A 13,848-nucleotide genomic window follows, 5' to 3' on the forward strand; every position below is an offset into this window, starting at 1 on the left:
TCTCGCTAGCTAAAAGAACAGGGGTCTCTCTCCAGGGACGCCTCTTCTGAATAGGTTTTCCTATAATTTGCTTTCCAAACTCTAGAACAGTTCTAGTCTCGTACAAGGTTTTGCTTTGGAGGTGATGGGAGGCTTTGCTGCCCCTGACGTAGCACCATTAGTTATCAGGCATATTGAGGCATATTCAATACAGATTTAATAAAAACACTGTCAAAGGAAAGGGAAATATTTGCACAGCATTGCTCTCCTCAGATACCATGTTGGCAGTAGCCAGTAGTGAAAGACTGCAGGACTCAGTCTGACTGTCCCAGCAAAAACCATTTTGAAGGTGGAAAGTCCCATGTCCCAAGGTCAGGTTGTTTAAAGAACAGCTTCAATTTGGAATAATTAAAGCTGCATTTAAACATAAATAGACATTGCTTGAAGGAGGCAGAAAAGGCAAGGCAGATCATTTAGTTAAAAGCATAGGTACAGGCAGTGAGATTCAGAAGTTCGGGTCAAAGTTCACAAATCCATCCCTTTAATTTGACAAACTGAGTATCTGGTGTTGTTCCTTTTTGTTATAATAGTGGAACAATTCCAGATAAGTATTCCATTGATAAATGATTGCTTTATTATTCTATTAAAATTTGAGACACAACTATAGAAAAGTAGTCACTACACTACAACAACTAAAGTGGCAAAAAATACAAAGGAAAGAAAAGAATGGAAAATGAGATTTAGTGTGATTGCACTAGAGCATTATAACATGGTCAACCACAATGTACCTCACACCCAGTACCTTAATACTACAACCACCTGGGGTATAGGCATCCTTAAAAAGATAAATGTATTAAATGGCAAGATGCTCCAAAATTTAACAGCTGTGAAAGATTACATGCAGAAAATCACTGTGCCACATACTAGAATGAGCAGCTGTATAAGGAAGTTAAATTCACAATTTGAGCATTTTGCAGTAAATAAGTATGTAATTCTATCACTTATGCCACTATTTCATGTTTGGGTTTTTTTTTTTTCCTTAATGGCCCAGAACCTGTGTGGTAACTGTCAACATTTTTTTTTAATCAAATACAACTCAGACTTTTTTTCTGCAAGGATTTTTTCCCCATATTTCTACAAATAGTGGCAGTTAAACTTAGCCTTAACTGGCTGCCTGAGAATACAATTAGACTGTGGAATGCAAAATCAGCTTTAAAACTGACATAATAGTACTGAATAAATAAATAAATATACCTGCATTTTTCAAATTATACATTTATATAAATGAGGGAAGGTTAACTTCAAAGGCCTTCTGTCCCCTGATCACTCTTCTTGTCATTATGTGTGATTTTGTGCCAGCTGAGGACTCATTTTCATGAACAAGTAGCTTTCCATTGGATGCATGCTTTATGTGTAAAATATGCTAAAATAGGTAAATATCAAATGTGTTTCTCATTCCTAATAACAATCAAAATGAATGATTCTAAGTTGAAACTTTAATGTGAAAATAAGCTCTGGAATAAATTAATTATCCTGTGAACAAAGAGTTTAATTGTATAAATCAGCATCTTTAAAAATAAATTTCAGCTCAAGAAACATTCTATTACAAAAATTCAGATACCCAAAAATTACAGCTGCCAAAATACTTCAATTGCAGAGATTTCCAAACTCATGAAGGGAAGAAGAGAAACATTTAAACAGCAGGTAATTTAATGTCAGAATCCAAAAAATATTCAGAACAGTGGCCAAAATATAAACAATCAAGCAGCAAATATGCCCTAGATTAGCTAATACTACTCTAGTCATCTATGAACACATTCTGGAATTTGGACACTAAGGAGATGGAACAAACAATTTTGGAAATAACTAATTCTTAAAATTTTAAACCCTCCGTAAGTATCAGAGTGAATTACACTGGGCTGCCTCGGTGGTTTTTCTACACAGAATGTACATAAATAATAGCACCACAATTCTAAGGATAACTTCCCATCAAATCCATGTGAACAGAAACATTCCAATTTCAAATGGTAGCTGTCAACATGTAGCAGAGCAGAAGAGGTGACTGTAAATTGTGTCCAATGCAAAGAAGGGGATTCCAGTAACTAAATGAGGAGAACTTAGAGAAAATGAATGGAAATTGTTTAGAATGTAAATCTGAGCAGCACATGTGAAAATATGCACACTAATGTCACTTGAAACAAATGGCTCTAGGTAATTTCTCCATGTCATTTTTTCCATGCTCTAATACTACAACTGTTTCTGATGACATTTATTCTTCCTTACTGCAACTAAAAAACACATCTTTTCCTGCTCAAGTACAAGATTTCTGAGTTCTTCAGAACAAATTGTTTCATCTGTTGCCACAGACTCCCTACTGTTTAAATCTATCTACTAATGCACTTGAAGATTTTATGTTCCTAATCCACTCCTATTTAAACATCTCTTTCTCATAGTACTATAAAACAGATTCTAATAAAATACTATTCATCCTGGAAGACACTCCTGTACATAGCAAAGGATGCCACCAGTCCTTTATTATGCAGCTTGATGACTAATGGCAAAAGACTAATAGCAAACAGTTTCTTTGCAAATTAACAGTGGTTTACTTTAGGTAAACTCATGATTCAGTATCAGATTTTTGCTTTAAAAACCCACAGATTTTCAACTATTCTTAATACATCTGCTAAATAAATGCTGCCAGTCAGTTAGAGAGTTCCAGGCACATCTTATTCTTAATATTCCTTTTATGGATGTTCTCAAGGAATACTCTAGGGGTAAGAAGCAAGATGAAAACTCTTCATTTTTGGAAAGAGGTTTTCAGATCACATTGAAATGTATTGGTGGAGCTCCCTGTAAGCTTGACAAATTGCCATCAATGGTACAGGGCTTTTTTTTTTTTAATTTGGGGAAAGACTAAATTTACATTATACTTAGCACGTTAGTTTCTCCTGAATTAAATTTAACTTGGTTTTCTTAAGACTATGCTGCTTTTGGTGGATAGTTTTGATCATCACATTCATCAGATTTCTTTCATGATGACATATGTGAGGAAGAATAAAAAAACCAGCTAAAATACTCCTGAATATAAAACAGAAAAAGTGTCCCACACATACTGCCATACTGGCTATGCCTTTAAATGGAAGCACTGTGTTTGTTGCCCTTATCACCTCATAGTTCTAGAAATCCTAAAAATGGCATCTTCAATCAAGGCTTACAGAGACACTGACACTTAAGATTTCAACAGTTGCAACATGATACCTACTTTACACATAGAGATGCTTATAGTACTGGTTTTCAGGGTCAACTGAAAGAGAAATTACACATGACAATTTCCCATTCATTTCTAACTATTCTACCCATTCTCCTGTCTCCTAATTCATGGTCCCAAGGATGCCTGCATCAACAAAAAAAGAATTGTCCAGGAGTCCTTCAATATGCAAACTCAAATACAGAAACAAAGCCAGGATAAACCAAAGAATGCCTGGATTCAGCTAAGACTTTGCGTAAAATTCTGAGGAAAGTAAGATTTCTAATTTGTAAGTAAGCAGTAGTCAAGGTGATATGAGACCCTCACATCATATTTATAACTCAAAATTTCAGGGGTGACCGCAGAGACATCGTGCTCCCCTAATGCTTTCCTCATGTATTCAGTGGGTAATGAGGGCTCAGCAAGGCAGTTTGCAATGACCAGACTGGTTTCCCAGGTTTGGTACATAAAGGGCTCCCTAAAGATGCAGGACCCATTGATTCCTCTCCATATGCTTACAATCCACAAATGCTAAAACCTAAGACCAATTCAATAGATTTTTATTATCAATAGGCATCTTCACTTCTGCTGTCAATGCTAAAATACATTCCACTTCTATATTGAGTTTGCTCAAACTGTCGAGTATCTTTTTACGATAAAATGCAGAATCCAGTGAAATGTAACTACACATTTATCCATTAAAATGCATTCAAAGAGGTGCATGAATATGGAAAGCAACAGCTTCATCGACTTCTACCTTTCTGGATTTATGGCTCTAAGCTAACAGTGTATGAAGCAGTGTACAGATCTCTAACTCCTCAGCTGGAAACACCTTATTTTCTTAATTTACTGGGGCTCAAAGCCCAGGACTCAGGGACATTTGCTTTCACTCACAGTGAAAAAAAAAAATTTGTTTAATACTAATGTGCCTAAAATTCGTAAATACAAAGAAACCCTAAAAATAAGACAATCTCCTTTAGTTTTTAACCACTGTAGAAAATGATTTTATATTCAAAATTGCAGGCATTATCTGCCATCTACACCCCCATCCTGTATTAGGGGCTGGCAGTAGGACTATCCCCACTCTCACCCAAACTGGGTCACAGAACTCAGAATCTGCTCTTTAACCCTCTTGCCTGCTCAATATCCTCACTCACAAGAAGTGAAGAGGATGTACCTGCTCTAAGCCAGGCAGTGAAGTTACCTTGAACTTTACAGGGAATACCACTCTAGGGGCATTCTCTTTTTCCTCCCAAACCTTAAGGACAGGTAAATAACAAAAGACAGAAGCTACTTGCAAAAGGTTTACAAAGATGTAGTATATGGAGAGATTTTTACTTTTTTCAAATACAGTTTCTTTCTAAAATAGTGTAACAAAACCAACATTTGGTTTAAACACAAAAATACATACATAAAACTGTAAGAAATGGTTAACTATATAAGTATACATGGTAACTAAGGTATATAGTTAAGATATATAGATATATTGCTGGCATATTCTAAATTTCACTGAATTTCCAAATAACTAATTTGTAATAATTTTCATTATATTCTAAATTTCACTGAATTTCCAAATAACTAATTTGTAATAATTTTCATTATACTGCATTTTTAGTAGACATAGTATCAAAGTCTGCCTGGATTTCCATTTTAGCCATGAACAACCCTGCATTTCAGCAACATTCTGAAATGCAACTGTCCTATTTTTAGAGCCCAAAACCCAAAAACTTATTTTAGGTAAGATTTATTGCTCCACATTTTTAGATCCATTCTCCTAATGTGGGCATGAATTAATCTAGGGTGGAAAAACCCCACTCTGTTTGCTGGTACTACTAATATACTGAAAAAGCTCATAGAATCATAAAGAAAAAATTTATTGGACATTGTACCACTACTGAATGTTATCACCAGAAACCTTATTCAATCATCTACTGTATAATACCAAGTATAAACAAGCTGTTTGCACAAATCAAAAGCTGTTAATGTTGTGGAACACACTTGCACTTCTATTACTTCAAAGACTGTATAGCTATATGCTCCATTACTATTTCCTGTAAGTATTACTTCAAGGCTTCGAAGCAATTCAAAAATCTTATATATTTCCACACTGGCTCATCACTTGGTTATTGAGTCCTTCTGTTAGTAATTTGATCACTCTGAATACTTTGCTGCTGTGATTGCTACTTTTCACTGGAATTGCAATAAATATGCACATTTATTCTTTCCCTCTGAAAAACTGTGCACAAAAAAAAAATCTTGAGAAATGTAGTATTATTTTTAGAGAAATTTTTTCACTGCCATATGCAAAGAATAATGTTTTGTAACTTTACCTTATTTTCTTTTTTCACTGTACTGCTTAAAAGCATAGTGTCAAAATGAAAGGAAGCATTTAGGTTGTCTGATTCTGCCTATATCAAACTCCCATCTCACATCAGGATGGAACTTTTACAATAAAAACCAGCACCGGGCTTTAGTTTGCACTGTGGAGAAGTCTCAGAGTGCATAAAACGGATGCTTCATTTGGATGAAACAATTGGAGCGGCACTCAAACTGCTAATGAGTTCCAGCTCACAGCACCAGACCAGAGTCACCTCGAAGGAAAAAGCCCCAAAGACTCACTGGGTTCCCAGCACCACTTTTGTGGCAGTCAGCTTGTCAGCAAAGACATAGCTAGGTAATAAAGACATAACTTCACACAAAAAAAAAAAAGAAAAAAAAAAAAAAGAAAAGCAAAGAGCCTTGCTTTAAAAGGGATTACTTTATGTTTCACAGCTTCCTAAATAAAGCTTTGGAAAGGGTGTTTTTTAGCAAATGAAGGAGTATATAGTTGTCTTCCTATAAATTCAACCAACTGAAATTACATTTGAGTCACCAAGAAAGTTAATTTCAACTTTTAAATTGACACTGACGATATTCAGATCAGTATCAAAAGGCCTATAGAAATTTATATAGAAACTTAATTTTAATTGTGACTGCTTCCCCAACAATCATGGCAATTCAATTCACTGAACAGATTTATGTTAAAATCATAAATCATCAGATAATGAAGTCTGAAAAATCAGTTTAAGATCAGAAAAACTCCAAGGTACTTGCAATACAAATTATCTCACTACTGCCAGTTTTCTAATAAAGACAATAGGCAATCAGTCTAAAACTTTAGGATCTGTATTTTTTTTTCCTTTGGGAAAAGGTCCAAAAATCTCCCTCTTTAGAAATAAGAGGGAAATATATCCAGATGCCTGGAGACAATACCTTAGGCCATGCATCCATGTCAGTTGTGGGTAGGTCCCAGTGTAGCTGATAAGCTTCACCTAGGCTGCTGTCTTTTGGCTCCAAAGCCAAAGCCATGCTTTCAGAATCCATAGATTCCCAGAGGAATCTATCCTACACACAATGCAACAGGTGAGCACAGTGCATTGGCCCAGCTCTAGGTACAAAGTCACTCAGCATTTTCAGGAGGTCCTTTTCATGCTCATTCCCAACTGAATTGCAATGGAACTGAACACGAGGAGTATCTTGTGAGGGACAGCCAACACTAGGCAAAATTAATGATTACTCTTTCAGCACACGAGAGAGGATGGGGCAGTGGGAGCAAAGGGATTCATAGTGGAAAGATCTGGATACACACATGATATCATCTGTTTTATGTTCTTTGTTAATCATCATGTGTCTGAAGAGATTCACTCTGAGCTAGGACTGCCTTTAGGTCCACCATTCGTGATCTCACAAACCCAAAGAAGCTACCAAAGCAATGAGTTTCTTTCACTTTACACTGGGCACAAATTCCCCCATGCAATTCTATGGGCATAAGTAAATTTAGCTGGCTCTTAGTTTTAAACCACAGAAGTATTTTTCCTAATTTTATCATGCTATCTTCTAATGGTTGGAGTACAACAACAAGACAGTAAAGAACAACATCCTTATTATTTTGTCAATATTTAACTGCCTAAATATGGCCTGTAGCAAATTTACTATTAAAAAACACCATGGCAGATGGAGAAGAGCACATTTCACAGTAACATGCCCACCATTTAAAATGTACATCACAACTGACTAGATTTTTAAAGCAGATTCACTGAGATACACACACTCATCTGCAGCCAATGCCATTGTACAACCGATCCTGGGAACCAATCATTTGCCTAACAAACCAAAGTCGCCTTTACCTCATTTCAAAAGAAATAAGAATATGTTTTACATAAAAACAATTATGACATTTTTTTTATTTATCATCACAAGGTAAATTTGGATAAGCTGAAATATGGCCCATAATTTTACTTTGTCAGATGTTCTATCTACCTTACATGAATTAACTAGTCTTACACTTTCAGCCAACATCTCAATCTCACCTTCCATTCCTAAAGGGAGGGAGGGACAGATATATCATGGAAGAGACACATACCAGAATATTCCACAGGGAATTTAATAGAATAAAATTTTTCAAACACTCCTGAAATATTTAGACATCTGTAATACAGAAATAACTTCTGATTCCAGGCCCAATTGTAACCTATCACTGCCATGATTTTACCATCTGACCCAGCAGTACAATTTAACAGCTTAGCAGTTTCTTCAGTAAAAAGGAGAGGTGGACAAAAGGTCAAGCTGTTCAGTCCTACAAAGCTAATGGGTACATTGGCTTATTTGAAACATTAGTATCTCCCCAGAATCCCATGAACTATGTACTAAATAGATTAAACCAGGATACAGAATCCTGGCTTACAGGCAAGTAATAGAAATCCTGAGAGAATTACAGCACGAAGAGAAATGTTGTAAAACCTTTGCAGCTTCAAGAGTATAAGAGTTCCTGGCACAAGCTTTTTGCTAACTTCCATAAGACAAAATCATGAGTCACAGGCCCAAATCTTAAACTGCTGCTTATAAAGACACCGCCATGACAATTCAGAGAAAAAGTTCACCTCGAACTGTTTCTAAGTACCATATTTTATGCGGTATTTACAGAATGGCAGGCAGCCAACGAAATTCTCAGTAGAACTCTACATCCTCACACAGCTTGCAAGTCATCTTATTTTCTATCTCTGAACAGCACAATGCATTGTAAAATTAGTTTCTCCCTTGCTTCAGCTGGCAATTTACTATATCAATCTTCTTAAATGTTTAAAATTAACATAAAAGTACTTATTCAGATTACTTTAAATAAAAGATAAGCAGATAGAGCATAACTCAAATAATAGAGTTATTCACATATCTATTTTCAATGGCTACATTTGGAACAAAAGCAGCTTGAAGGCAGAATATATTCAAAAGTTACACAGAGCCAGGTGGAACATTAGAGATTGTATCTTCCCTCTTTCAAAACTATTAAAAAAAAAGGACAAAATGACATTATCACATGAAACTTAGCAGAGAGGGGCTCAATAAAGCATTTTGTGACACCATTGGCACATGACAGCCTTTGATTTATATTTCTTTTAATTCACAGCTAGCAATGAAGTTTATCCGTGCCCTTTTGGCCCAGGTCATAATGGACATATATTTTAGATGACATAGAATGAAAAACACTGTTATACTGCTGTGTAACCTCCCATGAGAAGGCAAAACAAAACTGCAACTGAAATGTAATGTCCTAGTGAGTAAGAGAGATTCTGTAGAACAAAGGCAGAGAAAGTACATTGGAAGTCAGAAGCTTGTGAGATTGAGAGGCCTGCTGACCTACTGCAGGTCTCAAAAAGGACTCAAAGGTAAAGATCTCTTGGAAAGACTAACTCATTTCTTCAGCTTCAGAGTATACTGAAAAATTATTTACCCAAGACATACACTTGTGAGGTGAAGAAGAAATACTGTCAGGTCACAGTATCAACACAGGACATGCTGGAACAAGGTGATCACTAGGAAAGCAAGAAAGCAGCACCAGATGGTTGTGTTCTGACAGGATTTTAATATAGTGGAAAGTTAGAATGACTGCATCTCTGCATCTTAACAATTCAGACACCTGATTCTTGACAGCCAGAGGGCAGAAAACATTGCCAGAAGCACTACAGGTGATTGGAAGAATCACAAACAGAGCACCTTTATTTCCAGCTTAGGATTTCATAAAAATTATGTCACAATGAAATATACACAGGAATGCAGCTTCCCTGAAGCTAACCAAACAGTACCTGGCTGATTAAAGCACCAGCAAGTCCTGTAATCTCTGTGATTGACTGATTGTATTAATAAGTAATAGCTATGACTGAGCTTTAAGAAACAAATTGTTGCTGCAAATATAAATTGTAGGTCCTATTGTAACAACACACAAGGACAAACTACATTGTGCTGCTGTAAGAGAGGAATTGTTTTCATTTCATTTAATCTTGAGATATATCTATGTAGATATATATGTATATGCAAGCATATATATATACCTATTACTTCTTATTGTGTGTATGAAAGAAACAGGATATTACACAGAAAGCCTGCATATCTCTGCAAGTATACCTTCTACCTCCTACCCTTATATTACATTCTGCAATAAAAAAACACTGCCAAATAATATGTTATGCAAATAGGAGTTCTATCATAAGTTATTTTATTAATTTCTGGACTGAAAAAATATGTCGTGAATGAAATCTACCTATGTTCATCATCTCTTTCCATCACGTAATTCCTATCCTAAAGAAAAACATGAACACAAGAGCAGCATAGATTTCTGCATTCTGTATGCAATTCTTTACACTTTACTAATAACCAATTAAGATTCATAATACACTGACATCAAACAACTTGAGAATACACAGCTTGCCACTGAATCTTGCAATTTTCCATCTCTCTTCTTAAAGAGGATCAGATTCCAATAAATATGTTTCAACAAGAAATGGTGCACCTTACTGTGTGCCAAGGAGCACTGACATACTGGAGACTTGTACTTGCAATAAAATTCATATGCAAAAACTTAAACAGAAATCTACAATAAAGAAGTTGACACACGCCAGACTGCACTTAACTGAGTAGACTTTAAATTAATTTTAATACCAGTACTTTAACTCAGCTTCACTATCACTATAACATATGGACAGTGCCTTAAAGGTGAAATACATTAATCCTTCAGCACTTTTTGCAGGTCAAAGGACTTCCTTACAAATGGCCTGATACCAATTAAGTGGCAGAAAGCTTATTTTACACTAAAACCCCCTTTTTTCCTGCTCTTTGTGTCAGAAGTTTGGCCTATTTTGAAGCTATTTTACTTTGAGTCTATTCTACTTTTACATTACTACATGACATATGCAACTGTGGATGCTTAGAGCTGTATTTCTGGAAAAATAAACATAACCACTGACCAACAGGTAACACAGCAAAGGGAAAATTTATATATTTTATGTATGAATTCAAAGCCTCTTAAAGACTTTGTCCAGAACCTTGCTTCTGGTAAATACATGGAAAACTAAAATCTCATGATCTGTCAGTGAATTATATGTTAACAGAACCATACTGTGCACCAGTGTCCTACATACAGGTAAATAGCCTCTTTCAGTAAAACTTAAAAAACTTTAAAAACATGAGCAAAATTTATAAAGCTTAAAGTTTTATACATGACTCTTGGCTAGGGTATTTTTGCCATTAATTAAAAAGCAACATGAATTAATACTATAACATAGTTCAGAAGAACCTATGAAAAGTAGATGCTATCCTAGTGCACAGTGTTTTTCAAGTGGAAACTTAATTTCAAAAGCTGTAGTTCAGAAAAAGGCAAGAACCTTTTATTCTGCTAGATAGTGCTACACTCCACTTGCAAAAGAAGCTGTAAATATTACAGTGAAGCTAAATAATTTTGATGAGCTTCTATAATTAGGTCTGTAAATCAACAATGCTTTGACTATTGAGTATTCTTCCTGCCTAATCATCACCACTAACTTTCCAGAAGTCATTCTGGAATACTTGCTAAATACCTTTCTCTGTAAACAATGTCTTTATTTTCCCCTTTTCAATTATTCAGTAAGATTCAGAGATCAGCACTGGAAGACTGCTGTTGGAAACCAGTATCAAATTTCAAAATAACAGGTAACAACTTCAGAAGCTGAGAGGAAGAATCATTAGGACAACTGCAGGAACCTCCAAAATTATGCAGAGTGTAAGAGAATACTGCAGAACATTTTTAACATAAAGGTGGCAACCTGCATGCACAAGCATGAACAGAGGAAAGAGGGAAAACTACACAAACCATTTTTGCATATGAGTTCTGACAGGATAACTGTGCCATCTACCTGCATTTCTGTACAGGGAAGAGAAGTTACAGGTCTTACCCTAACTGGTGAGCTACTCTTTCATATGCAGATTTATCACTTTTGCCATTTCTGTGTTACTAACTCATCCATATTTCTAAACAAGAATACTTGTGAATTTCTAATTTTTGTGAGAATAGATCATACAGAAGTACTTACTATCCAGAGAAGTCATACCTGCTGCCAAGGATTGGCTCCCCAGAGGTTCCTAAAGCAGAATAGTCCATGCCATAGAAATTCAGTCCTAAAAGTATTTTATTCCTCCATTTTGAATCAGGATCCAGTACTTCAACACAAGCTCGTACCCAGGGAAGGGGGGAATTTGGACCAGGTCTGTCAAGTTAGCAAAACCAAACAGGCTGTCAGAAAAAGTACACGTTCACACTCAGCCTTCTCTTTCTGGCCAGTGTAATTGTAAAAAGAAAACTTCAGCACACAAAATCAGTGAAGATGAACCTATAATTCTATCAATGTTTAATGCACATTCTTCTGTAGCTTGAAGTGCTGATACACAAAACATGATTGCCCCACTCTTGACTTTTTGATACAATTCTAAGGTGAAGGGACACCAAATTCCTTCCTAGGGGTAAGAAAAGGTTTCCCTCTAGCACATTGCTACTGGGCCTTGCACAATGCAGATGCTAAAATTCAAAACTCTATATGACTTCAGGTTTTTTTTCCTCAACGTTTTTACAGCAATCTGGCAAAATATACTGGGACAAAGTCAACAATTTACTTGCAGAAGGAACTACAAAATTAGTGCCTGGTAAGCAAGACAGGTTTCAATGATTGTGTAACACTTATTTAATGGGAAAAAACCAACAAAGTACCTAACAAAAACCCACAGGAAGAAAAAGAGTATAGCCTTAACACACAGAGAAATTGAATTGTCATGTACGTAACATCAGGATATTGTGCTCATTCCATTCCTACCTCACTGGAGAGGAGAGTAGGCTCTCCCTCAAATATTAACATGACAAAAGGCACTCAGTAGCATGGTAACAGGAAGAGTGTATCCCAGTCTTACAAATATCAACATCTGCTATTTCCTACTAATTATCTGCCTCAAAGCCTTCATGATACCTGTGCCATTAAAACTCAACATGCTAATACAGCACAGCAAAGTTGCTGGGAAATGAAGTATAATAATATATAGTATAAATAACTCAAAAAGTTATTTAGCATGGAAAATAGTAAGTTATCCTTTTAAAAGAATGCCTTTTTAGCTGGAGTACAAAGTCTTTCATAATATCCAAACCCCAGATACACATTGCTGTTAAAAATGCACTGAGTTAGCATCTGGAAAAATAATTTATTTCAATTACTAATCCAGAACTTTAGAATCATACAAGTACAAAGCACTATCCACTTTACTAGGAAAAAAAAATGAACTTGTACTGTAGATTTAACAGACCTCAGTAGGAATCAGCTCCTTCAATGATCTTTCAGATGTCAGATTTAATCAGGAATCTTACCGATGTGGTGCCGAATAGTCGTATGTCATGAGACTGAAGCTGTCTATTGCTGAGGCCAACTGATCAAATTCTTTCTTTGTGAACATTCCTGGCTGGTTGGTCCTTTCAAAACAAAGTAAAACAGAAACAGAAGGAGATAAATTACAACAATGACCAGGCTTATTCTCTCCTTTGGGTTTCATACCATTTGATCACATAAGAAAAACCTTTCATTCTGAGGTGGCAAAAAAATTAAAATATGTATTTCAGTGCCATTTTTGTAATAAACAGCTAAGGAAATTAAAAAAAAAAAACAATGCTATGGAGGTGGCCAGTGGGAAGAATCATACTTCCACAGCATACTTACCAAATAAGCAATTCCAGCATGGCTACAATAGTGATTATAAGGGCTGCAGACTAATCAAATATGCCTTAGGAAGCAATCAATTGAACTCTAAAAGCTTTTACACAACCTTTAATTGCTTGGGCTGTTGAACTGGTTTTGACACTTACAAAACTAAGTTCTCTGAGACATACTTAAATAAATGGATGGGTGCACCTGTTAATAGAAAAATATAAACCGAAGGTAATTTTTTTATTGACCTCAAAAACAATTTCAGTTTATACCGTATTTAAGAAAGAAAACTTGTTTTCTTTAGACAAAAACAGGTCCATTTCTTTCTTTGGGCAGGGGAGAAGAAAGAAGAAATCTATTCTCTGACCTTTTCTAGACAAAAGTCTAGTTATGCCTCCAGCATATCTTGGTAGGATATAACGGAAAACCATTCTTCCCCCCTTTTCTTGCCTACTCTTGATTTAAAAACTATAGACCTAGATTAAGATCTACCTTATCTTCATGGATGAAGGGGTGTACATTTTGTCTGTTTTAGACTCAGAGAAGCTACTGACTTCCTCCAATCATTCAAGATGGAAACAATTAATTCACACA

At 35.7% G+C, this 13,848-nt stretch overlaps 1 protein-coding gene across 4 annotated transcripts in view; it reads right to left on the minus strand.

Annotated features, from left to right (window-relative positions):
• The window catches only part of CHID1 (chitinase domain containing 1), a 103,120-nt gene that overhangs the window by 48,953 nt on the left and 40,319 nt on the right, over positions 1 to 13,848 (minus strand). For all 4 annotated transcript variants that reach the window (XM_068193888.1, XM_068193887.1, XM_068193889.1 and 1 more), the window contains 2 exons: positions 12,921 to 13,022; positions 11,623 to 11,778 (listed from right to left, as the gene is read on the minus strand). In XM_068193888.1, coding sequence (XP_068049989.1) covers positions 11,623 to 11,778; positions 12,921 to 13,022 — 258 coding nt within the window. The remainder of the gene's footprint in view (positions 1 to 11,622; positions 11,779 to 12,920; positions 13,023 to 13,848) is intronic.

The sequence above is a fragment of the Anomalospiza imberbis genome, chromosome 6 (assembly GCF_031753505.1).
Source record: "Anomalospiza imberbis isolate Cuckoo-Finch-1a 21T00152 chromosome 6, ASM3175350v1, whole genome shotgun sequence".
Lineage (NCBI taxonomy): Eukaryota > Metazoa > Chordata > Aves > Passeriformes > Viduidae > Anomalospiza > Anomalospiza imberbis.